The sequence below is a fragment of the Diplotaxodon limnothrissa genome, linkage group LG16 (genome assembly GCF_057381915.1).
Source record: "Diplotaxodon limnothrissa isolate DT_005_m linkage group LG16, D_limnothrissa_male_GT1.1, whole genome shotgun sequence".
Taxonomy (NCBI): Eukaryota; Metazoa; Chordata; class Actinopteri; order Cichliformes; family Cichlidae; genus Diplotaxodon; species Diplotaxodon limnothrissa.
In genome coordinates, this window is record NC_140611.1 from 19,747,161 (window position 1) to 19,773,801 (window position 26,641).

The window sequence follows — 26,641 nt, forward strand, 5'->3', positions numbered from 1 at the left end:
AAATCTATCGTGTTGAAAGGAAGTACCGCGTTTTTATAGAAACTACTTATGCTAACAACACAAAATGTCTACTGACATTTTCATGCTAGAAATTTCAGGTTTGCTTAGTAATAAATCGCAGATGTCCCCCCCCCCCCCCCTTCCTTCTTGATGTGGTATCGTCCTGTGTAAATCTATGTACGCAAACCAGAGCGTCATATTAGCTTTATAGGACGACGGAAGAGTCGGGCTCCCATCTGTAAGGTTTCTGTAACGTTCTCAAATTACATTAACTATAATATAGGCAAATAAGCTCCTGTCAACTATTTTGCCTTGTCTGTACGTATTCTTCAAGTTAAGCTATGTCAACCCCGGCCAGAAGAAGACTTATGAGAGATTTTAAACGGTGAGTTGGTGTACAGGAATTATGCCGACATCGTTAGCCGTTTTGTCAGCTTGTGCTAGCCCGACATAGCTAATCGCTGTTTTTTTAGGATATAGTCAATTTTAGGAGTTTCCTGTGTAAAAACAACCACAAGGCAACCGCTATAGATTATCGTATGCTTCTGCGAATGTGAATCATTTATGTGAAGTATTTTTTTTTCAAAGCGCTTCGTCTTTCCGTGACGCTAACGGATCTAGCTAATGCTAGCAGGTTGGTTTACTAAGGCTTCTGTCAACGTACAGCTCGTAGCTGACTCTTTAAACCTTTAGCTTTGAATATGCGTGAGAAATGGCCGGACGGACATTTTTCATGGTTTAAACATTTTTTTCAACGCATTCAACCCCAGTACTCCACGAATGTATTCCTTCCGTTTATCTTATATTTCCGCTTCATAGTTGCGTTGTTGACCAGCACAAACGGTTCGACATCCCCACGGTCTTAAACTTACAAAAGTTTGAGTTAATGGGGCAAATAATGACGCCAAGAAGCGAAACAGAATAAAGTTAGATTGTTATGTAAATTTCCGAGTAGAAATCAATATGTCAAAGGTGAGAAACAACAGTAAAACAAAGCGAATGCCAGGCCGTGTATTGGCCTTCAGGTCCCTTTATAACCGTAATGTAACACTGCCCACGGAAAATGTTTTGGGGTTTTTTTCTTTGTAAGCGATCCTAACTGTTTATCGTAGTGAGTTACTGGACCTCTTCGGGGTCCTTAAACGTGTTTTAATCTCACTGTAAAGCGAGCCTCTGGTCTTTTGATTATGTCATATTTGAAATATCAGGATTCAGGAATGTGAGCAGGTATTTCCAGGTGTTTGGGAGGAATATGGTTTGGTGTAGCCCAAACCTATTACTGATATGGCTTTTTAATTTTTTTCTTTTATTCATGTTTAGTTTCATCTTCAGTGAATTTTGCGGTTTTCTGGGTATTTTGTATTTTCATTGTGTTTTGTATTTTTATCTTTATGTGGAGGGGCCAAGATTTAAGTTCCGAATAAACACAACACTTTGTGAAGGCAGGTGACTCAGTTATGTGGAGATAAGTGCCAATAAATGGGTAGTGATTGAGCATCTCACAGCAGAACAATTATATAATGTTTCTGAGGCTTCATTGCAAGTTAGGTAGTTATGGTAATTTTAAATTTTAACAGCTAACTTTGAGCAGGCACAATATAAGCATCGTTGTCGCTCATGATGTAACTAATTCTGTATTTAGTAAATAACAGTTCCTACCGTTTATCATTAATGGCACTGACACATTGTGTTAGAAAAAGGAAACCATGGCAACAGCTGTGTTTCCAAGTATGGTATGTTTGTTTGACCTTATAAATGTGGGTGTGGTTAGACAATGAAAGGAGACATTTGATTGTGAAATACACCTTTCTGTGGACTCAGTGGAGAAATACAGTCTCTGGTCATTACCTTTGAGGCCTTGAAACTTTGCTTCAGTGTATTTATTTACTTAACCTTTTGGGTATGCAGTCTACAAGAGGATCCTCCAGCTGGTGTCAGTGGTGCCCCTTCTGAAAACAACATCATGGTGTGGAATGCAGTCATTTTTGGGTAAGAAATTAATTTGGTTCTGAAGTGTAGATCTTATTTTTGTGTCTGAACAAATGACAAAATATCGCTTTTCTCTAAATTCGCAGCCCTGAAGGAACTCCCTTTGAGGATGGTAAGTACCCCACTGTATATGGAGATAGATAAAGTTAAATGTAGTAACTTAATCAAAAATCTCACTGAATAGAATTAATTGAAAGAGACTCCTCAAGTCACATCTCCACAGTGTCCTCAGTTGGTCCAAAATCTCATGTGTTCCTTTGTTTCAGGTACATTTAAACTCATCGTAGAATTCACAGAAGAATATCCCAACAAACCCCCTACAGTGCGATTTGTGTCAAAGATGTTTCATCCAAATGGTAAGAACATGATCACCTGCTGCCTCGTTATAGTGTTATTTGTGGCCTGTTAATAATTGTTTTTTCTCTACAGTCTACGCGGATGGCAGTATATGTTTAGACATCCTACAGAATCGTTGGAGCCCCACTTATGATGTGTCTTCTATTCTAACATCTATCCAGGTAAGAAGTGTCAATATTTAACAATAAAAGAAAAGATTTCATTATTATGGCATATTATTGTTAATTTGATTATGGAAACATTAAGTGCATTTCCAAATCATTGTGGCAATATTCCATCCATCCATCCATCCTCATCCGCTTTGTCCGGGGCCGAGTCGCGGGGGCAGCAGCCTAAGCAAAGAGGCCCAGACCTCCCTCTCCCCAGCCACCTCCTCCAGCTTATCCGGGGGAATACCAAGGCGTTCCCAGGCCAGCCGAGAGATATAATCTCTCCAGCGTGTCCTGGGTCTGCCCCGGGGCCTCCTCCCGGTGGGACATGCCTGGAACACCTCACCCAGGAGGCGCCCAGGGGGCATCCTTGTCAGATGCCCGAACCACCTCAGCTGGCTCCTTTCGATGTGGAGCAGCAGCTGCTCTACTCTGAGCCCCTCCCGGATGGCCGAACTTCTCACCCTATCTCTAAGGGAGAGGCCAGCCACCCTTCGGAGGAAGCTCATTTCTGCCGCTTGTATCCGCGATCTCGTTCTTTCGGTTACTACCCACAGCTCGTGGCCATAGGTGAGGGTAGGGATGTAGATCGACCGGTAAATTGAGAGCTTCGCTTTTACACTCAGCTCCCTCTTCACCACGACGGACCGGTGCAGCGTCCGCATTACTGCAGCTGCAGCCCCAATCCGTCTGTCGATCTCCGGCTCCCTTCTCCCATCACTCGCGAACAAGACCCCGAGATACTTGAACTCCTCCACTTGGGGCAGGAACTCATCCCCGACCCGGAGTGGGCACTCCACCCTTTTCCGGCTGAGAACCATGGCCTCAGATTTGGAGGTGCTGATCCTCATTCCCGCTGCTTCACACTCGGCTGCGAACCGTTCCAGTGCGAGCTGGAGGCCCTCACCCGATGAAGCCAACAGAACCACATCATCTGCAAAAATCAGAGATGAGATTCTGAGGCCACCAAAGCGAAAGCCCTCCGCCACTTGGCTGCGCCTAGAAATCCTGTCCATAAAAATTATGAACAGAACCGGAGACAAAGGGCAGCCCTGGCGGAGCCCATCACCCACCGGGAACGAGTCCGACTTATTGCCGGCAATGCGAACCAAGCTCTTGCAACGGTTGTATAGGGATCGAATGGCCCGTAGCAATGGGCCAGATACCCCATATTCCCGCAACACCTCCCACAGGACACCCCGAGGGACACGGTCGAATGCCTTCTCCAAGTCCACAAAACACATGTAGACTGGTTGGGCAAACTCCCATGCACCCTCAAGTATCCTGGAGAGGATAAAGAGCTGGTCCAGTGTTCCGCGACCAGGACGAAAACCGCATTGTTCCTCCTGTATCCGAGGTTCGACTAACGGACGAACTCTCCTTTCCAGCACCCTGGCATAGACTTTCCCAGGGAGGCTGAGGAGTGTGATCCCCCTGTAGTTGGAACACACCCTCCGGTCCCCTTTCTTAAAGATGGGGACCACCACCCCGGTCTGCCAGTCCACAGGTACTGCCCCTGATCTCCACGCAACATTGCAGAGGCGTGTCAACCAGGACAGCCCTACAACGTCCAGAGCCTTCAGGAACTTGGGGCGGACCTCATCAACACCAGGGGCTCTGCCACCAAGGAGTTGTTTAACTGCCTCAGTGACCTCGCCCCCGGAAATTGGCGGGTCATTCCCCTCATCCCCAGACTCTGCTTCCTCCTCGGAAGACGTGTTAGTGGGATTAAGGAGGTCCTCGAAGTATTCCTTCCACCGCCTGACAATTTTCTCAGTCGACGTCAGCAGCGCTCCGCCAGCACTATACACAGTGCAGGTAGAGCACCGCTTTCCCCTCCTGAGACGTCTGACGGTTTGCCAGAATCTCTTCGAGGCAGTCCAAAAGTCTTTTTCCATGGCCTCTCCGAACTCCTCCCACACCCGAGTTTTTGCTTCAGCCACTGCCCGAGCCGCATTCCGCTTGGCCTGTCGATACCTGTCGGCTGCCTCCGGAGTCCCACAGGCTAACCAAGCCCGATAGGACTCCTTCAGCCTGGTGGCTCCCTTCACCTCTGGTGTCCACCATTTGGTTCGGGGATTACCACCACGGCAGGCACCAACCACCTTGCGGCCGCAGCTCAATGCAGCAGCTTCGGCAATGGAGACGCTGAACATGGTCCATTCGGACTCAATGTCCCCAGTCTCCCTCGGAATGCTGTTGAAGCTCTGCCGGAGGTGTGCGTTGAAGATCTCGCGGACTGGGGCCTCTGCTAGACGTTCCCAGCACACCCTCACTACGCGTTTAGGTGCACCAGGTCTGTCCAGCGTCTTCCCCCGCCACCTGATCCAACTCACCACCAGGTGGTGATCAGTTGACAGCTCAGCCCCTCTCTTTACCCGAGTGTCCAGAACATATGGTCGCAGGTCTGCGATATTATAATATATAATAGAAATAATATGTATATATTTCTCTGAGAAACGAAAAGCTGCTACTGCAAATTCAGGCTCATCCACTGAGACTAAGTTTAATGTCAGTGTGTAGGACTGCAGCTGACCACCCACTGATTGAATAATCTCCACTCATATCATGTGAACTAAACAAATGTCCCAAAGTGTAAGCTTAAACATATCGGTAACATCTGAGAATTTCTGAATATTATTTTCTTATATAGCAACTCATTTATAATGTAGTGTTGATTCATTAAGTGCTGTTAATACATGAAAATAATCAATATACAAATGATAGATTTAAATTTATGATTAAATTCAAAAGATTAGAGATTTTAGTTTGTAAAAGTACAGTGGCAAACTGGAAAATTCTCAGTATTGTGCAATAACATTGAGTAGATGAATAAGTTGATTCAGGTTTGTTGTTTTCCATTTAAATATTCTTGCCTTCTGTATTAATCTTCTCTCCCCCTGCAGTCCCTGCTTGATGAGCCAAACCCCAACAGTCCGGCCAACAGCCAGGCAGCTCAGCTGTACCAGGAGAACAAACGGGAATATGAGAAACGCGTCTCTGCCATCGTAGAACAAAGCTGGAGAGACAGTTGACCTGATACTTGTGATTGCTTCTCTCCGTCCATTGTTAAGCTGTGTGTGCTGCAAGTTTTAGTGGAATAACTCTTAATTTTTTGACCCTCCCCTCTTTTAATTTTAAGCTTTTATGCACTTTACCCTCAACTTTCCATCATAAAACATCTTGTTCCTGCCCAACAAAGAGGGCCTTTTTTTTTTTTCTATTCTCGCCCCCTTTTTAAGTTCATCAGGGGAAATGTGCTGAATCTTGCCTTGATGTAATATCATTATGGACTTGAGGGCCATTACTTAAAATCCTGGTGTGTTCCAACTTGCTCTAATAACTCCATGATTAATTGTTTTGTGTCTCAAGAGGGTACATCGTTAAGTCATGGGTCCTTTTCTGTTGTGAGCCTGATTTGTTGTCAGTTTATTTTCATAAGGCAGTTGGATACTGAGCAGCCTGATTATCACAGACTACAACTAAATCACCTTTACACCATGTCCTTTGCTGTGTTGTGAACTGTTACATGCATGACGGAGTGTATTCACTTTCCCGTTCACTTGTGTATATAAGAAACCTGCAACTGAAATTATGTACAGATTTTGCACTGGTTGTCCCCCATGTCACCTTTTCCAGTACTTGTAAATAAAAAAAAAAAAAAGGCAAAGTCATCCCTGTATGGACATGCATTTTCTTTCAAGTTGTTAGTGCACAAGTTATTTTACTTTCCAAGGTTTGAGCATAAATGCTCGTAGCAACAACGGCCACTTGCGTAGGGTACGTCGTAGGCTCTACGGAGATTCGTAGTCAGTCTAAATCAGGCCTTGTCTGGGAAAGTGGATCACAGTAAAGCTAAAGTTCTCATAAGATCTGTTTCTAGAGATGGTGATGCCAGAAAATCCACTATATATGGTCTTATTTTGAGATCTTTGTTGAAACAGCAAAATAAAATTATATATTCAATATAAGTTAAAATGCACTCTCAACTGACAGTTCTTTATGCAATACTGGAGAATCATTAGCTTTTACCTAAAACTCATTAAATACATTTTAAACATCTCATTTTATCATAAAAGTAGCATCCATGTTGCTCTTGTACAATGTTCTAGTGAAATGCAGTAAGCCGCAATTCAGTTGTAATTACAGATCAATGATTACAGAAAATGATGCATCTGAAATCATCACACAGTGAACTTTGAGTGTTGACTATAAAGTAGTGTTGAAGAACACAGAATTCATGTTTCTACTTTGTTTTTTATTTGAGTTTATATAGTTAAGCTTGTGATGTTGCATGCAAGATGAACACAAAGAGGGATGATGTGCAGGACAGCTTGTTACAAACATGCACATGGTTGTGTACTGTACTACAGCTACTGTTTGTAAACAACCAGGAGATGGCATTCTCGTTTCTCAGGTACACAGCTGTTACAAAAATAACTATTTACAACACCCCTCTCTTCGTGGATTTTTTTTTTTTTTTTTTTAGCAAACTGTTAACTGGAAATGAAGGCTAATATAGATAAAATTAAATTTTTCACACAGGAATGTTCATGGGGCCAGGTGAGCTACCTGTTGTAGGCTCTCTCCTTCTTAGCCCTTTCTAAGGCCTTGTCCATGGTCTTCTCGTTTTCGCCTCTACACTTCGGGCAGTACCACTTGCCTTTAGGCTTATGATGGAGCCCGACGCAGGAGAAATGAAACCACTCAATGGGACATTCGTCATTATCGCAGCCAATCATCTCGCCGTAAGACACCTGTTCGCACAGGCAATATGTTGGCTCATCCGGATCGATGGGCAGGTCTGGAGGAGACACTTCTCTCTCTGATTTTCCTTTTGACCTTTTCTTTTTCTTGGAAGATGTTTTGGCCTTCTTTTCCCGAGACACCCCCACTCCCACTTCCTCAGCATGATCCAGACCCCCGTAGCTTTCCCGATTTTCTCCATTTTTCTGACGTCGTGAGCGTTTCCCTCCCGCCTTTTCTCCACCACCTGAAGATGATGTGACCTCATCACGCTTCTTGTCGTGGTGACTGGGTTTGCCCACAGTAACTGTAGCTGATGTTGAGGACATCAAAGACGATGCAGTGGTTGTCATGGAGGTGGCCGGAGGAATGTGACTTTCTGGGATTTCTTGAGAGGAAAGGAGTAGTTCTGAATGCCAGTCTATTTGTCGCGTTCGGTTCTCAACCAGCTCCACCTGGAAAAAAGAAAGAACATTCATGTTTTGTTTTTTATTTTTTCCAAGTTCACCTAATTTATTTGACAATGTAGACTAAACCATCACACTTAAATAATCCTGAATACAAATCTATGTGAGAAACCCCAAACTACATCAGTATCTGCCATGTCTGTGCCCCGACAGAGCCAATCAACAGCTGAACCTGAAAACACATGAGCCATGTTGCTTGAACTTGCACGAATAAAAGCTTTTTAAAGGACTCTCATTAATCATCGTGAAGCCTAAATCCTTTTTGGTTTATGTTTTTGTGAAGAGACAATCTGTAGCTCCCTTGGATGCACTGTACGTTTTAAAAAGCCAACTCTGATTAAGATTTGTTGAACATAAATTTTGCCTTCTTTGCTGAATTAACTAGAAAGAAGTTCATGCTTTCAGCAGTTTAGGCTTAGCTGACGTCTAGGGGCTTATAAATGTTACTATAAACAGGTTTACACAGGGTAAACCTGTGTTTGTAGAGGGAGGGATGCGTGCCAGATGGACTAAAAGGATTTTAGCAGCTCTGTATCTGGTTCCACTCCTGGTCGCCCAGTCCTTCCCTGCATGTCATTCCCTCTGTACCCCATTTCCTGTTTATCGCTACTGTGCTATCCATATAAAGGCAAGAGCCTGAAAATAGTTTAAAAATATATATATATAAATGTGAATGTTCATAGAGAAATTATTATCAAAGCTATCCACTTTAATTATGTATCACAAAAGGAACACAACCCAACTGAACTTTGACATACCAAACATGCCAAACAGGAAGGTCAAACATAGTGTTGTGTTTCTGGTAACTGCCTAGCTTGTATCTACAATAGAGTTATTTAATGTTTACTGCTGGAGTCTTGTAAATGTTTAGATTTTTTTTTTTTCTTTCTTTCTACAACAGATTTCCAAAAAATGTAAACATAAAGCTCATTCAGTCCTGATACAAAAGATCCATAAAACCCATTAATCAGGGTAAGCGTTCTTGTCACAGAAGAAGAGTAACGTAGATTCATCAATACACACATTAAGACCCAAAAGCTACTTTTTTGTCCAGTTTTTCTTCCACGTACCATTTGACCAGCAATCTGGATCTTTTCATCTCCAAGCTCCTGACTGCGAATTAGCGCCCTCTGAATAGACAACTGAAGCTTGCGCCTCTGAAGGGAGTCAGATTCACGGCGATACCGGTCATAAGCATCATCAAGCTCCTTCAGAACATCTGACCAAAAAAAAAAAAAAGATAAGAACAGAACAGAAATACACCCCATGTTCAATAGTATACTTGTTGTTAGTCTTTTTTTTAACCCTCATTAAAACAGACGGAGCAGCAGCATGACTACAGGTTGAAAAGTAAGAAAAATGAATCATTGCAATCTTTTGTATTACTTTGGATTTCTTTCAGACAGTTGACAATATGTCAGGCAAAGTTAACACTCAATCATTACTACTACATTACAGTTTTCATCATCATCATCATCATTTATTTATTTATATAGCACTTTAAAAACACACCTGGTAGACCAAAGTGCTGTACACTACTAATATGCACAAAATAATAAAACCAAACATAGCAATAAAGTTAAAAAACAATAAAAATGTCAGTTACCCACAGAGTTAAAAGCCAGGGAATAAAAATAGGTTTTTAATAAAGACTTAAAAACTGGCACTGATGCAGCCTGTCTAATATGGAGAGGAAGGTTATTCCAAAGCATCGGCGCGGCAACAGAGAACGCTCGGTCTCCTCTAAGTTTCAGCCGTGACTTTGGGACCGAAAGCAGCAACTGCTCAGCTGACCGAAGGGAACGAGTGGGGACGTGGGGCTTCAACAAGTCAGACAAATAAACAGGTGCCAGACCATTTAGAGATTTAAAAGCCAATAAAAGGACTTTAAAACGGATCCTGAATTCAATTGGAAGCCAGTGTAAAGAGGCCAAAATCGGAGTGATGTGATCAAATTTTCTTCTGCCAGTTAAAAATCGTGCCGCAGCATTTTGCACTAATTGCAAGCGTGACAAAGTGCCCTGCCCAACCCCTGTTAAAAGAGAATTACAATAATCTAAACGTGAGGTAATAAAGGCATGAATAACGCTTTCCAAGTCACGCTTGGAAAGAAAGGGCTTAACCTTTGATAAACGTCTGAGGTGATAAAATGCTGATTTTACCACCCCGTTTACATGGTCATCAAAGGTGAGTGCAGAATCAATTTTAACTCCGAGATTTGTGATCGAACTCTTTAGTTGGGAAGTCAAAGCTGCAAGATCAACATCCAGAGTATGAGAAGAACGATTTGGGCCAAATAAAATTGCTTCTGTCTTCCGATCATTAAAATTTAAAAAGTTTTTTGCCATCCATGCTTTGACATCAGTAAGGCAGTCAAGCAGAGGTCCAGTTGGGAGACTATCAGAATGACTAAAAGGTAAGTAGAGCTGGCAGTCATCTGCGTATAGATGGAATGGCACTTTATACTTTCGGAAAATCGCGCCAAGAGGCAAGAGGTACAATGAAAACAATAACGGCCCAAGAATAGATCCCTGTGGCACACCCCAAAGCAGAGGGGCCACAGAGGATGAAGCCGACCCCAACTTAACACAAAATGTCCTATTTAAAAGATAGGACTTTAACCACAAAAGTGCCGAACCAGTAATTCCCACACAGTGCTGTAAGCGGGAGATCAGCAAATCGTGATCCACAGTGTCAAATGCAGCTGTCATGTCCAACAAGACCAGCACTGCATATTTACCACGGTCTGTCGCTATCAGGATGTCATTCATAACTTTTACGAGGGCTGTCTCCGTGCTGTGGAATGGCTTAAAGCCGGACTGAAAGATTTCTGACAATTTAGAGTCATTCAAGTAGTCCATCAACTGAGTATAAACAATCCTTTCCAGAATCTTACTAAGAAAGGGAAGCTTAGAGATGGGTCTAAAATTTGATATGACTGAACTGTCTAAGCCTGGTTTCTTAAGTAAAGGATGTATGACTGCATGCTTAAATTCCCTAGGTACTTGACCAGACAAAAGACTAGTATTAATAATGTTCAGAATATGTGGTCCGATGATAGGAAATACCTTTTTTAAGAAAACGGGGAGGAACAACGTCATTTGGAGAGCCACACGGTTTAGCATTCAACACAAGTTTCTCTAAATCAGATAAAACAATTGGTAGAAAAGCAGAGAACAGACTTGAGCAAGAACCATGCATGGCTGGGTCAGCAATAGGTAGAGTCAGAGGTCTCAAACTAGCAACCTTGTCCACAAAATAATTAAGAAACTTATTGCACATAGCCGCAGAAGAGTGCAAAAGAATATAGCCTTCCGGATTAAGTACAGAATTTATAGTATTATATAGAACACGAGGGTTATGCGAGCTGGCAGCAATAAGTTGAGAAAAATAGGAGTGCTTGGCAGCCTTTACTGCTCTCTGATAGACTTTCCAGCTAGTCTTAAGAGCTTCCATAGAGACGCACAGCCTATCTTTTTTCCACCGTCTTTCACATCTTCTGCATTCTTTTCTAGCGGCTCTAGTAAAATTAGTTAGCCAAGGACTAGCCTTTGGCTTGCATTGTCTGAATATAAAAGGAGCGACAGCGTCGAGGACAGATTTACAAGCAGAATCCAAACAAGAAACTAATCCTTCTGAGATGGACAACTCAGGAGGATAAGAAATAAATTGGTCAAACAATATGGAAAACCGCTCGGCAGTATCTGAGCCAAAAGCACGATAACATCGAGCAGGTACAGCACGCTTAAGAACAGGATTAAAACGAACAATATCACATAAAATAGGCATATGGTCAGAGAACACCGCATCCTCGACGAGTACGTTATGGACAGATAAACCAAGTCCAGTGTGTGACCACGTTCTTGAGTGGCACCTTTAACAGACTGAACAAAGTTAAAAGAGTTCACTAAGTCCAGAAAGTCCTTAGCCAGGGGCTTCCCCGGGCAGCAGACGTGTATATTAAAATCACCAAGTAAAAGGATCTGGTCATACCGTGATGCACAGTCAGCAAGAAACTCTGAGAACTCGGATAAAAACTCCTTGTTATATTTTGGGGGCCGATAAACAATCGCACACAACAGCGAAGACGAGTGGCCCAGTTCACACAAACAGAGTTCAAAACTGGTGTGGCGTGTTGATGGGGATAGCTGCTTAAAGTCAAGATGTGCCTTAAAAACAACAGCTAGCCCTCCTCCGCGACCAGAAACTCTCGGAACACTAAAAAAGGCACAGCCAGCCGGCAGTAATTCAGAAAAGGCACTTAACTCACCGGGTGGAATCCAAGTTTCAGTCAAGCAAAGAAAATCCAGTGCATGGGAAGCAAAAAATTCCTTCAAAATGAATGTCTTATTTGCCACCGATCTGGCGTTAATTAATCCCAACCTGAGAGGAATTGGCTCGGGAGCTTCCGAGGCAGCAACAACCAGATCCACAGGTCGGAGGTTTGTTTGGTCCACTCCACGCCAACGCAGATGTCGGAGAGGAGAGGGTTTTGCAGAACCCTTCTCGAGAGATCCCACAACAGGAACCAAGCAGGAGTCCACCGGGTCCAAAGCACGCAACGGCACCAAGAGTCGCGGGCAGGATCGACAAATTGAGCGAAGCTCATGAGGAAAACAAGAGATCCTGAGTCTCAGTTTGACAAGGCGACCTCCACGGTTACCCCGTCTCCTGCGTCGCTTCCGCACATCCAGTGGCAATGGTAAGGAGCGCCAGTGAGGTGGTGTTACTTCCAAATCGGGAGGCAGAAAGCCTTGGTTGTCATTTCCAAACCGAGCTAAAGCTTGGGTAGATAAGCCTATTTCCAATAATGTCTGGCGATCATAAAACAATGTAGGGCTGACATGTTGCACAAAATTGACTAAAAGCAATAAAATAAAACAAATAAAAGAGAGCGATAGACGGCGTGCCAAAGACACAGGCGCCATCTTGAAGATTTTGATCAGTTTTAATCAAAATCTTCTGGAAGCAAGTGTCACTAACGTTTACTGTAACTAAATAAACACTGTATTTCGATCATGTATTATGTGGTTAAAAATGAGATTAAACTGATTGCCAAAAGCTGATTAACATCTGGTGCAAATATTATAGTAATGTAATTATACATAGCAAGTAAATGTTATTTATTAATGTCATATGCACTAGTAGCGCATATGGCACCATTTCTCTTTTGCTTAATCTCTTATAGTCTCATGTTTTATTTTTTTATTTAATGTAATTTCTTAAATTACTTTATTTCATCACTGTTATAAATAAAACTTTGCACCACCTCACATAATAAGTCCTTGAGTATGGGACTGTAGTAAATACAATACTTTTATCCATCCATTCTCTTCTGCTTGTCCAATTCAGAATCACAGAGGTGCTGGAACTAGCTGTCATACGCTGAGAGGTGAGGGACACCTCGGATAGGTCACCAGGGCTAACACAAGGAGCTCACAACACATCAAGCTCACATACTGTGAATTTACAATCACCAGTACACCTAACCCCGTGTATGTTTTACCACCGAGGTAGGAAGCCAGAGTACTGGGAGGGAGGCCATTGGGAAGAACATGCCAACTCCACACAGAAAGGTCTCAGACTGGATTCAAACCAAGGACCTTCTTCTGAGCCAGTAGTGTTAACCTACTGTGCCACAGGATATTTTTATTTGTATTATTTATGCAACTGTTGTAAACAGTGATTTCCCTTGTAGGATAAATCAAGTATCTATCATACAGTATTTAATTGCCGGTTGCAAGGTATATAATACAGCAACTGCTACTGTAGTGCATACAATGGCGATTACACACTTGTATATACTACTGTGTGGCTGTAGGTTAACCATCCTATCCATTTGTTCACCTGTAAAATGCACACTTTAAATCACAAATCTTTCTAGACTTTATTAAATTTAATGTGATCTATCTATATCTATATATATATCTATATATATATCTATATATATCTATATATATATCTATATATATCTATATATATATCTATATATATCTATATATATATATCTATATATCTATATATATATATATATATATATATATCTATAGATATATATAGATATATATATAGATAGATATAGATATATAGATATAGATATATAGATATATAGATAGATATAGATATATAGATATATAGATAGATATAGATATATAGATATAGATATATAGATATAGATATAGATATATATCTATATATATAGATATATAGATAGATATATACACACACACATAAATTATTTCACTATGAAACCTAAACAAATGTAAACATCAAAGAGTAATCTTTACCTTGATACTTGGCATCAATTTCCTTCATGAGGGACACGCTCCTTTGCAAGTCAAAAGGAAGGGACTCCACAAGGTCCAAATACTCCTCCACATAGTTCACAACAACGTGACCTGGGTCACCATTGGTCGGGTTCAGCATTGCGGATCCGTTTCCCCGCCGGCGCACTCCTACACCAGCACCTGTCAACAACATTAGCTTTTTCATTGATGAATCTAATACTCAAGTTTGCAAGTAAATATTACTTCACTGCCTCAAACGTTTTTGATTGAAGCATCATAACGTGTGTTTTACAGCGTTTTCGTCGTGTTTACTAACACCTGTAATCAAGAATCAGTTCTGGGCTGCAGACATACAGAAGAGAAGACAACTGATCTGCAGTCAGCCATACTGATGAAATTGCTACGTGTACTGCGAATGTGCCAACTGTTAGCTAACTCGAACTACCAATGCAGGATCTGCAAAGAAATACAAGACCCGGTGACTTCCGCTGGATAGCTGATAACTTGAAGTTGCTCGTATGGGGGGTGTCCTTACTGCAAGGTCTTCACAACTACAACGGAGCAGACAACTGTAATGCTAGCTAGCAGTGTTTCCCGGGGAACTGTAATCATTTTGGCTATGTGGAAGAATCACAGATGGATATGCTAACACAAAGCCTGCCACAAACAACAGGACACAAGTGAACTGCTGTGTTTGAATATTTCATCAAAAGCAGCAGCTGCCCTGTCGTGTCTAATGTTTGCCAAAGCTAACTACAGCAGCTATCCTGCCCTGCTGCTGCTGAGTCCATTTTAACGACAAGTAACGATACCCAACTTTTCCCAGTTTGCAAGTTTATGAATCTCTCAGTCTGCACCACACACTTATGAAAATGGGATTTTCAAAATGTGGCGTTAACTGTGGAACTCGCTGCTAAATGTTTTGGAAAGTTACATCTTAATGTGACAAACAACGCTTTGAACAACGGTCACCGAAGTGAATACGTTTCACCTTCAACACATTAAGCACCCACTGAACATTTACGGACAATTCTAGCTAACACGACGCGGACAAACAGAATGGTCTTATACTGCTTTGGCACTTTAAAGTGGTCTTTACGCGTTGGCTTCGGCGTGTCTGTTAGCTGGATTAGCCGACTAGCTTATAACAATACTAAACGAAATTCAGCTCCAATCCTTACGGAAATACAGAGCAGATACCTCGCCACACTCATTCAGTTGCCATATAAGCGGAGGGTGAGTAAACTTACCTGTGAATACTCCGAGTTAACCTTACAGACTCTGTGATGCTGCTGTGGGTCTTGTTGCTAACGCTAGGTAGTGTGTGTGTGTAACTACGGTGGACTCGCAACAACGGAGCTAGCTGTCGGCTAATTCAGCTATGCGCATGCGCCGCATACTTTACACGAATCACACACGCCTCACTCTTCTGCTTTTAGGTTTACGATGCTGCAACCAACCAAAACACTTTGTTGTCCAGCAGGTATCGGTTTTCATGGACTTTACAAGTTAATATTCCCCACTGACTCTATAAAAGTCACGTTTTCTGCAGTCACTCACCCAGTAATACTTCCATGATGGCTTTTAAGAACTTTGTCGAAACAAACAAACCAAATCACATTTATAATTTATTTCAAAACGTATACAGGTTTCTGGTTTAGTGTGAGCCCATTCATCCTAATGTCTCAGTCTCTTTGGTGGGCTTGGTGAAGGCATTCATTATTCAACTAGTGGTTTTCTTTTTGTTACTTTTCCATTAAACACAACACAAACAACATGTCAGTGTGTATATTTTGCACCAAATTTCGATTCCGGGTTCAAATCAGTCATTAAAATTCAGCTAAAGAAGAACATTTCTTTCAATCCCAAAAAGGTTACGTTAGGAGCGTAAAATTTATTCTCTTTTTACAACTGTTTGCATCGCTGACTGTTTTTAGCTTTCGAACAGCTTTTTGAAGGCTGAGCTGATCTCCTGGATCATGTCTGACGTGGTGGTGGACCTGCCGTGCCGCTGGAATGCTTGACTGTTGCACTGCCTGGTGAGCGAACAAGCACCAAATGCAGCAACCACTGAGGGATTCATACTATAGGGGAGCAAAGGGAAAGAAGAAGGGGAAACAAAAGAGAGAATATACATCCAAATAAAGTGAACACGTACATTTCTCTGTGCAACATCACACTTTATGCATTCATTACATAGGAAAAGCCAAAAAATCATCGTGAGAAGTGGTCAGAACGTTTGGTGATAATTTTTATACACTCTCAGCATGTAAATCAGTGCACTCTGTAGGTAATGTGTGTAAATATATTTTTAAAAAAAACTATTTTTTATCCATTGAGCCCTGAAAAGCTTGGCCTATACATTCATTCAAACATAGCACAAAAAGCAAAAATCATGCCTTCACCTTCTGATCATTCCTGCTGTGGAAGCAGCATGGGCCCAGTGTGCCAGCACTCCCATAGATCCAGAAAGGAGATCCCCCTGTCCACCGCATCGTCTCCCGCTGCCTTCTAAATTGCATGAGTACACTACAAACAGCAGCACACGACACAGCGTCACAAAAGGAGCTCCGAAGCATCTGAGAATAAACAGAGTGAACGATCAGCCGGAAGAAATTAAAGCACGTTCTGTTTGATGCCAACCTTTGCTGCCATCTGTGATGAAATCCTGCTCCCCCTTCAGCACCAAGGTGAGGTTGCCCATAGCTACACTGAGCTGCATGACGCTCCGCTGATAATCACTGCTGTCCATGGGCTCATGGTGCTAATGCACACAGACAACGTAAAAAGACACACATCAGCATAGAGGATCACATGTTATTTGCTGTCAACTAGTGAGTGGGACTGAATTGTGCCAAGAAACTTACCAATGCCTCATACAATCGAGTGAATTCCATGAAGTTAGGCGTAAGGATGCCCTTCTGGTACCCTTGGATAACAGATGGTTGCTGTGTAACCAGCCATAATCCATCCTGTTAAGAATGATCACACACACTATGTATGACTTAGCAAATGAAACACCTTCTGCTCCACATCTGGGACTTTATTTTATCAAGACTTACTGCATCAATGACTATGGGGATATCTCTTGCTTTCGACTTCTCAATGACCTCCTGAAATAGAGAGAGAGAGAGCACAGGGTCTGTCTTTAATAAGCCTTCCGTTGGGGTGGGGGGAAAAAAAGTAGTAATTTATCAGCCACCAGTAACACTTGTGCTATAACAAGTGCTAGCAATAAGACTAGTCCGCCATGCTTATGCAGAAGTATCTAGCAGAGTAGCCGAGACTGTGTTAAGCGCAAGGAAGAATGAATGTGCTCCACGTGCCTTTGCTGTTTTCAATAATAAGTCTTCTCTTCCTAAGCCTGGTCCCACCACAAGTCCGTGTAGTCTTGGAAGCCATTTTTCTATTTCTTCCACTGCGTTAGGACTGTCCCTTCATTCACACACATACACACAGATTGTCAGACATGCTGGAATGCACAATTAATCCCAAATTTTCCAATTAGTTTGCAAGGAAAACACACACACACACACAAAGTGAAGACTGATAACACTGTAACGGGTCTCTGAAGTGAGCAAACAAATAGAAAGCAGTCGATGTTAATGTTTTCTGTAAGTGCCTCTTGTAGAGAAATGAGCCTTTTAACATTTTTTTGCTATAACAAGCTAATAATGGCTTTCTAAGAGCACACTGGCACAGGCTCACCAAACTGAAACGCAGTCATTAATGTTACTGTAAGGTTCCCAAGCCGCTCCAGCCACGACAAGTAAGCGTGAGCTGTGAAGGTTTGTACTGTCACACTGACAGAATACCCAGAATTATGACACTACCTGTTCATGATCTGACAAATGTCAGAAATTTAAATATTTAGGACAGTGATTACAGAATCATTGTGAGAAAGCAGCGTGTTAATTATAACACGCAACGTTTAATACAACGGAGTAGAGTGATGATAGTGAAATGCAGAATTTGGCTCCAAATAACATTACAACTCACAACAAAAAAAGAAGACGTGCGCAACTATTTATTTTGAAAATCTTATGCCTCGCCACAAAGCCTGGGTAAACTTTGATGTTTTTGCTTGCAATTACACACTGTGTAACATTTGTGAATGCATCCAAATTGTTTTGAAGGAAGGAAGGTTCAGGGCTGAAGCAATCAGCATCATGGGCTCATCCGGTTAGAATAAGAAAAAGCAGCCAGAATTATTCTCAGGGTTCTCTTTTTATTCTCAAATAAATAAGGCAAAGAAGGAAGGAAGGAAACAAAGACACACATGGACTGCTCTCTCTAAAAAGGACATAAAGTATGATTTAAGTAATTCAAAATGATACATAAACTCAGGAGACTCAAAGAGAAACTCACCTCAGCTGCCGCCCCATGTGGGAGTGAAGAAAGAGTGAGGGGTAGGTGAGTGCAGTCCTTATATACTGTGTGACATATAATGTGTGACAGGTGAGTGCAATTAAGGCCAAGCACCACACCCAATCAAAGGTGAGGAAAAGAAACAAGGTGCATCTGGTGAAGTGAATGTGCTAGAAGGTGAGCCTTTACAACACAAATACCAGTGCATAATGCTAATAAATACACACCATTGCACTCTCAATGATCCAACTGCTACCAGCTACTTCAAATCCTACAGAAAGATTATTATTGGCTCTGTACTTACAGAACTGGATGGACTATGAGCTCAGGGCTGTATGATTTGATTACAACTGCAGCATCTTTGGTGCAGAACACGTGAGACAAGTCAGCCCCCTGGAGATGAGAAAAAAAATGTATATACAATATACAATTAGAAAATTTTTTTTTAAAAATGAATGGACAAAATTGATAGTCAAGCTTTACTGCCTACCACTTTTAAAGCAGAGATGGCAGCAAAGTAAGGAGCTCCAGTGTAGCTTTAGAGATTAGAGATGAAGAGAAATTAGGGCAAATGTTCCACTGAATTTGTTTTTTTCTTTTAAATCATGCAGGAATCTTTTATGCAACATACTCTTGACATCCTCCAATGATCCCAATACGTCCATCTTGTCCCTTGTGTTTTTTGGATGTCAGCGGAGGGACTATGTTCTTTACCAGTGGCAGGATGTCATCCTCCATACCTCTGTGCGACGTGGAGCCCAAACCGTAGAAGCGCTCAAAAACTGAGGAGATAAACAAAGTGAGAGTGTTCAGCGTACGAGCGAGTTTCAAACCACTGTGGTCGACAACAAAAACACACTAACACGATCCAAAATAAGAATAATAACTGAGTGTGATCTTTCACGTTACAGCTAATCTGCCTTCAGGTTTCTCTCCACATCAAGGCTTCACGCGTAGCGCCGGAACTAAATACCTAACGCCTGAGGGTCTGCGCTCAGAAATGGATTCTGCTGTGTGAGAGAGTCTGTCTGGGGCGAAGGGCGTTTGGGATGACCGGAGTGGCCACGTGTATGCGACGGGGAGGTACTGGAAATGACCGGAGCGCGGCCAGGATTCGCCGTCTTGGACGGAGCGGATGCTGAGCCGGAGGAGGAGATGCTGGCGAACATCTGGCCAAGCATCTGAAGCATCTGCAGTTCCCGGGCATGCTCAGCTTCCCGGCGCCGGTCTTCTGCTTGCAAGCGCTGCTCCTCCATCCGGTAGAAGTTGTCCTCGGCTTGGGCGCTCTGCTCCAGGAACTGCTCCATCAGCTTCTCCATGGGGAAATTGGCGCGTCGCTTCCTGGGCCGTTTGGGCGCTCTGGCTGACAAACAGCTGGCCGACTGGCTGCTGTTAGGCGGCTTCGCACAAGTCCCTGAAGTGGAGAAGGGTGTGACATTATGTTAGCACACATACTCGAGTCACACTCGAGGCACTGAAACATGATAAAGCCACGAAAAAGTGATAGTGGATAAGGTTGGACTCACCATTATTCCCCACTGTCACTTTAACCGGAATGGGGATGGGAACAGTTGGGTATTCCAACTTGACTTCAGTCTCAGCGGGATAAGGACACTCCCCTGTGCTCTCAGAGTAAGCATCCTGAGCATCTTCCCCATCCTCCTCCGGGCCATCGACGGCCTCCTCTCCTCCCGCACCGCTGTCTATAAACTCCTGGGCGTCCAGACTCGGCCGGTTACTCAAAATCCTCTCCATGGTGTCATAAAACTTGCAGATCTTGTGATACTGCCCATTATTCCGCAGATTGCCCTCCTTCGCCAACAAGTACTGCCTCTTGAGGCTCTTGATCCGCACCCTACACTGCTCGGGCGTCCTTTCAAACCCCATGGCTCCCAGCCTCCGGGAGACGTCGCGGTACACGAAGCTGTTTCGGAAGTTTCCATCCAGCGCCGCCTGGATGTCCTGCTCTCCCCAGATGTTCAGCAGCGTCCTCGTCTCCACGTCCGACCAGGGGAAGCCCCGCGTTGTGTTCGCTTGCATAGCTGATCCAAAACAGGCCGTCTCCCGGCGTAACCTCCACCCCCGGGGAATAAGTTGATTGGAGATGTTGACACTGCGGATTATGACGGCCGTTTGCTCTGGGTCTCTGCGCTCAGCCGCATCAATGCCGCGGACCACCGTCAGCCCAAACAACGACAAACGGCCATTTCGCTAGCTCAGAAGGACCAGCCGGGGTAATAATTTTGGTCTTAAACTTGAAGATCATCACAACGTGTGCAGGTCAAACTATTTGTTAGCTAGCTAAAAGCCTAGCCTTCTGTGTTTATCTCATTCGTGTCGTCAAAATGCGTAGCTCTGGGATAAACCGACAGGAGATCGGCTACAAGAGCCGTTTTCAAGCGGTAACACTACATCGAGTAAATGTCCAAACTGACCTCTGATCAGTCCTTTGAGGTTAACTTCACCTTTCTCCGCCTGGTCCCCCGCCCCGCGAACGCATTTCTGCGGGGTCCTAGAGACCCACCTCACCTCAACAACGAGCCAAACTGTCAGCTGCTCGGCCAACACGGAGAGCACTGGACGACTCTAACGGCTCACCTAACGTTACAGTCTAAAGCTAAGTTTTAATGAAGTAAAACTTTGAGATAACGTCAGTCTCTTTTACCTTTCTCGTTTAAACAGGCCAAGGCGGCGATAAGCGACAGTGCAACTGGGATCGAGCAAAAAGCGAGCGCTTGAATCTGTTGAGGCATGCTCTCATTGTTTGTCTGACTGCAGTCACCCACTCTCGGAGCTTTATCACGGGCTGCACAGCCCTCTGTGGCACTCAGCTGTCCTTACCTAAACTTGAGCTGCGCTTCAACGCCGACAAGTGAACGCAAGTTAGCCTGATCATGAGGCGCCCTATAACCCAGCGCAGTACTACAGGAAGCATGTGATGCCTTTAAAGGCTGCTCGGACACTCCTACATCCAAGTGGGCTGAGGGTGAAATCTGCTGTCGACGAGCCATCAAACCGGAAGCAGGTTTAAGCATGCGCTGCTTCAGCAGGGCCGGATTCTGAGACAAGCCCTCCTCCATAATAAAATGAAGCACACATCAAAATACACACAGAAGAGTAATAAGGTGCAGATGTTTTTAAGTTTATTTGCAGTTTTCATCTATTTGTGCTGATTTTAAGTTTTTTTTCCAGCCATATTGCAAGTATAACCGTCTGTTTGCCTCTGTTTTTAGAAGTTTTGTATTTTTTAATACTCATTATTCAACCCCTCTGCCATAAAGAACTCTTCAGGAGGTCAGTCCTACTATGCACTATGAAAGTGTAGAGGTGGTAACAGGCGAACACACGTGAACTGTCAGGCACGAGATTCCATACACACATAATTTTAGAAGCATGTCAAAAAAATTATTTTACGTAGAAAGTGTAGCCTATTTTTATTTATCAAGTCTTCATTTCTAAACAAATATAATATCACCCTTAAAACTACAATTGAATTCATAGATTTAATGCATAAATTAAAATATTTTGTAACTGTAACTGTTTATCTAACTTTCTTCTGGTTATTGTTATATTTATTGTGAATAGATCACATGTTTCGATCGAAGCAGAAACATGATTGTTGAATATTTTTTACTTTCTTACAAATATCAGTCTACATTTTAGGCAGGCCATTGGCATAAAGTGAATGAATATTTATTTCTCAGCTAATAATTATAATCATCATCATCATCATCATCATCATCATCATCATGTTTTTGGTCCAGATTTTAAAGACCACATTGGCATTTTTTAGCCATTTGTCTCAGCCTGACAACAAAAAAAATATTTTTTAATCCTCCAAACTAACAGAAAAACACAATTAAGCGACACGTATACCACTAAGAGAGCGTAAAATCCCAGAAGAATGTGTGTTATGCTTAGTTTGAAAACTAATACCCGCCCACCGACTAATTACAAATCGGAATTATAGACAGTTTTACTTTTCTCCCTGGGTTTTGTCTGGTAGGCATAAAACAACTTCAGGCTTGACCACTCAAATCACACTTAAGCCTTGGAGACTGCTACTAACACCACACTAAAGGCATAAAGATAACCATAAGGAATGCTTTGAGGAGAGGCATATTATGTAATATTTGCTGTCAGTGCATTTTAATGAAAGAAGAAGAAGAAAATCAGACAGGGGTCTTTGTATTTTCAATGCAACTCTGTCCCTTTTTTTCGTCATTGTGTGGAAAATTGTCCTACTCAAAAGGCTGCCCTCAATCTTTTTTAATAATACCAATATTGACTAAGTAGTTTTTATTTATACACTTAAACTTATTTGACTTAGGCACAGTTGTTACATCAAAGAGTAATCTTTACCTTGATACTTGGCATCAATTTCCTTCATGAGGGACACGCTCCTTTGCAAGTCAAAAGGAAGGGACTCCACAAGGTCCAAATACTCCTCCACATAGTTCACAACAACGTGACCTGGGTCACCATTGGTCGGGTTCAGCATTGCGGATCCGTTTCCCCGCCGGCGCACTCCTACACCAGCACCTGTCAACAACATTAGCTTTTTCATTGATGAATCTAATACTCAAGTTTGCAAGTAAATATTACTTCACTGCCTCAAACGTTTTTGATTGAAGCATCATAACGTGTGTTTTACAGCGTTTTCGTCGTGTTTACTAACACCTGTAATCAAGAATCAGTTCTGGGCTGCAGACATACAGAAGAGAAGACAACTGATCTGCAGTCAGCCATACTGATGAAATTGCTACGTGTACTGCGAATGTGCCAACTGTTAGCTAACTCGAACTACCAATGCAGGATCTGCAAAGAAATACAAGACCCGGTGACTTCCGCTGGATAGCTGATAACTTGAAGTTGCTCGTATGGGGGGTGTCCTTACTGCAAGGTCTTCACAACTACAACGGAGCAGACAACTGTAATGCTAGCTAGCAGTGTTTCCCGGGGAACTGTAATCATTTTGGCTATGTGGAAGAATCACAGATGGATATGCTAACACAAAGCCTGCCACAAACAACAGGACACAAGTGAACTGCTGTGTTTGAATATTTCATCAAAAGCAGCAGCCGCCCTGTCGTGTCTAATGTTTGCCAAAGCTAACTACAGCAGCTATCCTGCCCTGCTGCTGCTGAGTCCATTTTAACGACAAGTAACGATACCCAACTTTTTCCAGTTTGCAAGTTTATGAATCTCTCAGTCTGCACCACACACTTATGAAAATGGGATTTTCAAAATGTGGCGTTAACTGTGGAACTCGCTGCTAAATGTTTTGGAAAGTTACATCTTAATGTGACAAACAACCAGTGTTGGGAAGGTTACTTTTAAAATGTATTCCATTACAGAATACATGCCCTAAAATGTATTCTGTAACGTATTCCGTTACGTTACTCAATGACAGTAACGTATTCTGAATACTTAATATATTATCATGCTTTTTACAACAACGTGAATGTACTATTGCTGTGTGATTTATTACTATTACTGAAGGTCCGCGACTCCGAACTGTAGTAAAGGGACCTCTGACTGATACGGCGGAGTCCCTGTCGGCTCATAGCCGAAAAATAGCTTTACTTTGTTGTGTGGGTCAACTCTGCTTGCCAGAGACAGAGAGAGGCGTTGAAAGACTGCTCCAACGGAACTTATTGTTTTCGGAGGAAAACACTAACACAGTGTACAGTCGAGTCTTAATAGCTTACTTACAACTGGGCTCGTCAGGCACTCTTCTTGGCTGAAGTGGTTATTATTATATTTACATGCTTCCAGCTCCCGTTTTTCCTCGATGACAACTTGTACCTTTCCACTCCCCTTTTTCTCACTGCGGTAAAGTGAGCCGTCATTTGTGAGCCGCGGTCAACCCAGCCGCCTCCTATCCGCCGCATAAATTTCCTTGCGCTTTTACACCAGTCTTTACGGTAGCGCCTTTTCGCTTTATATCCTGATTGAAAGCCTAGACTCGCGCACGCGTGCACGCGCGTGAACAGTCGCACGCGCGCACACAAATTACAATGGAACAGCCCAATACAGCCATCGTGACAGTCTGGTTGTATATTCAAAAATTCATTAAAAATCATTCTTAAAAGTTGATGCCAAGCTTTCAACACAATCCTCTTCTCGGACACCTACTTTACCTCTGGGCCAGGTTTTACCCAGATTTACTGTAATATTACTCAGAAATCACAGTAAACTCAAATTCAATGCAATACAGTCAATGCACTACAATTATGTTTATTTCAAAAATTCATTAAAAGTCATCCTGAATAGTTGAGGTCCAACTTTCAACACATCCCTCCTCTGGGACACCTACTGTACCTATGTGCCACGTTTCATCCAGATTTACTGTAGAATTCCTCAGAAATTACAGGAAACTTATATTCAATTCAATACAGTCAATACAATACAATTATGTCAATTTTCAAAAATTCATTAAAAATCATCCTGAGTAGTTGATGTCCAACTTTCAACACATCCCCCCCTCTGGGACACCTACTGTACCTGTGTGCCAAGTTTCATCCAGATTTACTGTAGAATTCCTCAAAAATTAAAGGGTACTTGTATTCAATGCAATACAGCCAATACACTACAATTATGTCAATTTTCAAAAATTCATTAAAAATCATCCTGAGTAGTTGATGTCCAACTTTCAACAGATTCCTTCTCTGGGACACCTACTGTACCTGTGTGCCAGGTTTCAGCCAGATTTACTGTAGAATTCCTCTGAAACATTTCTTCAATCTAATACAGTCAGTACAATAGAATTATGTCAATTTTCAAAAATTCATTAAAAATCATCCTCAATAGATGAGGTCCAACTTTCAAGACATTTCTCTTATGGGACACCTACTGTACCTGTGTGCCAAGTTTCAGCCAAATTTACTGTAAAATTCCTCAGAAATTAATTCAAACTTCTGTTCAATCCAATACAGCCAATACACTACAATTATGGCAATTTTCAAAAATTCATTAAAAATCATCCTGAATAGTTGAGGTTCAACTTTCAACACATTTCTCTTCTGGAACACCTACTGTACCTGTGTGCCAGGTTTCATCTCAATCCGCTGCATCAATAATTGTTTAATATTGATGGATCAAAAGTGCTGCGGAGAGAGTCATGACAGGGACTATAAAGAGACAGCATATTTGCTTGTCTTCACTGACTAGCTTTGAAATCCAGATTTTAATTTTAGAATATTAGGTGTACTTGTGGTTTGTATAGAATTTTAATGTTGAACAGGAATCAGAGTCTTCATCTCCCATCACCAGTGTGTGAATGGGTGGATGACTGGATATGTAAAGCGCTTTGGGGTCCTTAGGGACTAGTAAAGCGCTATATAAATCCAGGCCATTTACCATTCAAAATAAGAACACCAGGAAAGGAAACAGGGAGGGATAACAGAAACACTAAACACAAGACCCAGCCCCTAAGAGCGAATACAAAAACAGAAGAAACTAGAAAATAAACTCAAAACACTGATTCAGCAACCCAGGACCATGACAATTACAAATGTTCATAGCAAAACTAGGTAAGCATATTCTTACTGTTATAACAAACATAACTTTTTAACAAATCTGTATTTTTATTGCAGCGAACAGGTAAGGTTAAAGTTTAACACTCACTTTTGAGATTTGCAGACAACATGAAAAAACGGGGATCCAAACACTGTCTCGCAGCCTTTTCTATTAAAATACCACATGTAGCACTAAATCCGGTATCTGAACATAGTGAAATGTCTTCATTTGTAACATATTTATGGCTGTGATGAACCAGCATCTCTCTCATGTGTTCTACTACGTGTGACATGACGGTCATGAGTCTGCACACAGACGTCGTGTCGATGGCGCTGTGGTGAGGTCAGAATAACTAAGAGCTGATTACGCTCAAAACTGAGACTTTTTTTTCTGATTGTAAACAGCCTTGAAAGTTAAATGTTGCTACCAGGGGCGTCATAGTGGAAGCAAAAGTGATGCTCAGATAAAGACACCCAAGGAGCCAAAGGAAGGAGGCAGCCGCAGGTCTCTCTCTCAAGGATGTAACACAAGATGAGCTCATACAGTGGAAATTAAACGTTATTAAAACAGCAAATATATTTTATCGGTGTGGTTGGTTTTAAGGCTGATTTAAAAAATTGCGTTCTTTTCTAAACAGAGGAGAGTTCAGCTTTTTTCATTATATATATATAACACAGAAAATGAAGACGTCATTTATTCATTGTTGAAAATCAGCGCAGTTTCAAGTAAACTGTGTGTCGGAAACATTAATAGATCA

General features: G+C 42.3%; 3 protein-coding genes across 5 annotated transcripts; 1 reads left to right on the plus strand and 2 right to left on the minus strand.

Annotated features, from left to right (window-relative positions):
- Positions 1-196: 196 nt before the first annotated feature.
- On the plus strand, positions 197-6,402 carry ube2al (ubiquitin conjugating enzyme E2 A, like). Of its 2 annotated transcripts, XM_085374222.1 has the most exons (7): positions 197-238; positions 335-385; positions 1,909-1,989; positions 2,076-2,101; positions 2,256-2,345; positions 2,419-2,507; positions 5,402-6,402. In XM_085374222.1, the coding sequence occupies exons 2-7, from the start codon at positions 342-344 to the stop codon at positions 5,528-5,530; spliced, it is 459 nt and encodes a 152-aa protein (XP_085230348.1). In that variant the 5' UTR covers positions 197-238; positions 335-341; the 3' UTR covers positions 5,531-6,402. The 2 variants fall into 2 exon arrangements, with proteins under 2 accessions (XP_085230348.1, XP_085230346.1); XM_085374220.1 differs by having other exon boundaries at positions 217-385; positions 5,402-6,401.
- Positions 6,403-6,740: 338 nt separating this feature from the next.
- On the minus strand, positions 6,741-15,328 carry ing1 (inhibitor of growth family, member 1). The gene is made up of 4 exons (XM_085374738.1): positions 15,246-15,328; positions 13,996-14,175; positions 8,779-8,927; positions 6,741-7,696 (listed from the first exon to the last, which is right to left on the minus strand). Exons 2-4 carry the CDS (start codon positions 14,132-14,134, stop codon positions 7,064-7,066), a joined length of 921 nt encoding a protein of 306 aa, XP_085230864.1. The 5' UTR covers positions 14,135-14,175; positions 15,246-15,328; the 3' UTR covers positions 6,741-7,063.
- Positions 15,329-15,619: 291 nt separating this feature from the next.
- Positions 15,620-21,394, minus strand: LOC146616062 (uncharacterized). 2 transcript variants are annotated; one of them, XM_085374605.1, is made up of 12 exons: positions 21,205-21,394; positions 19,890-20,405; positions 19,337-19,777; positions 18,995-19,145; positions 18,854-18,899; positions 18,668-18,756; positions 17,322-17,430; positions 17,058-17,108; positions 16,863-16,967; positions 16,639-16,759; positions 16,401-16,524; positions 15,620-16,079 (listed from the first exon to the last, which is right to left on the minus strand). In XM_085374605.1, the coding sequence occupies exons 1-12, from the start codon at positions 21,296-21,298 to the stop codon at positions 15,929-15,931; spliced, it is 1,998 nt and encodes a 665-aa protein (XP_085230731.1). In that variant the 5' UTR covers positions 21,299-21,394; the 3' UTR covers positions 15,620-15,928. The 2 variants fall into 2 exon arrangements, with proteins under 2 accessions (XP_085230731.1, XP_085230730.1); XM_085374604.1 differs by lacking the exon at positions 21,205-21,394 and adding an exon at positions 21,031-21,178 and having other exon boundaries at positions 19,890-20,521.
- Between the last annotated feature and the right edge of the window lie 5,247 nt (positions 21,395-26,641).

What these genes read in the sequence shown, in the direction of transcription:
- ube2al (XM_085374222.1), top strand. Translation starts at nt 342, where the DNA reads ATGTCAACCCCGGCCAGAAGAAGACTTATGAGAGATTTTAAACG. An exon ending in TGGAATGCAGTCATTTTTGG is followed by an intron (nt 1,990 to 2,075) that starts GTAAGAAATTAA and finishes CTAAATTCGCAG; the next exon opens with CCCTGAAGGAACTCCCTTTG. An exon ending in AGGAACTCCCTTTGAGGATG is followed by an intron (nt 2,102 to 2,255) that starts GTAAGTACCCCA and finishes CCTTTGTTTCAG; the next exon opens with GTACATTTAAACTCATCGTA.
- LOC146616062 (XM_085374604.1), bottom strand. Translation starts at nt 21,116, where the DNA reads ATGCCTCAACAGATTCAAGCGCTCGCTTTTTGCTCGATCCCAGTTGCA. An exon ending in CTCGATTGTATGAGGCATTG is followed by an intron (nt 16,760 to 16,862) that starts GTAAGTTTCTTG and finishes TGTGTGCATTAG; the next exon opens with CACCATGAGCCCATGGACAG. An exon ending in ACAGCAGGAATGATCAGAAG is followed by an intron (nt 16,080 to 16,400) that starts GTGAAGGCATGA and finishes GCTCCCCTATAG; the next exon opens with TATGAATCCCTCAGTGGTTG.
- ing1 (XM_085374738.1), bottom strand. Translation starts at nt 14,134, where the DNA reads ATGCTGAACCCGACCAATGGTGACCCAGGTCACGTTGTTGTGAACTAT. An exon ending in AATTGATGCCAAGTATCAAG is followed by an intron (nt 8,928 to 13,995) that starts GTAAAGATTACT and finishes TTTTTTGGTCAG; the next exon opens with ATGTTCTGAAGGAGCTTGAT. An exon ending in TCCAGATTGCTGGTCAAATG is followed by an intron (nt 7,697 to 8,778) that starts GTACGTGGAAGA and finishes TCTTTTTTCCAG; the next exon opens with GTGGAGCTGGTTGAGAACCG.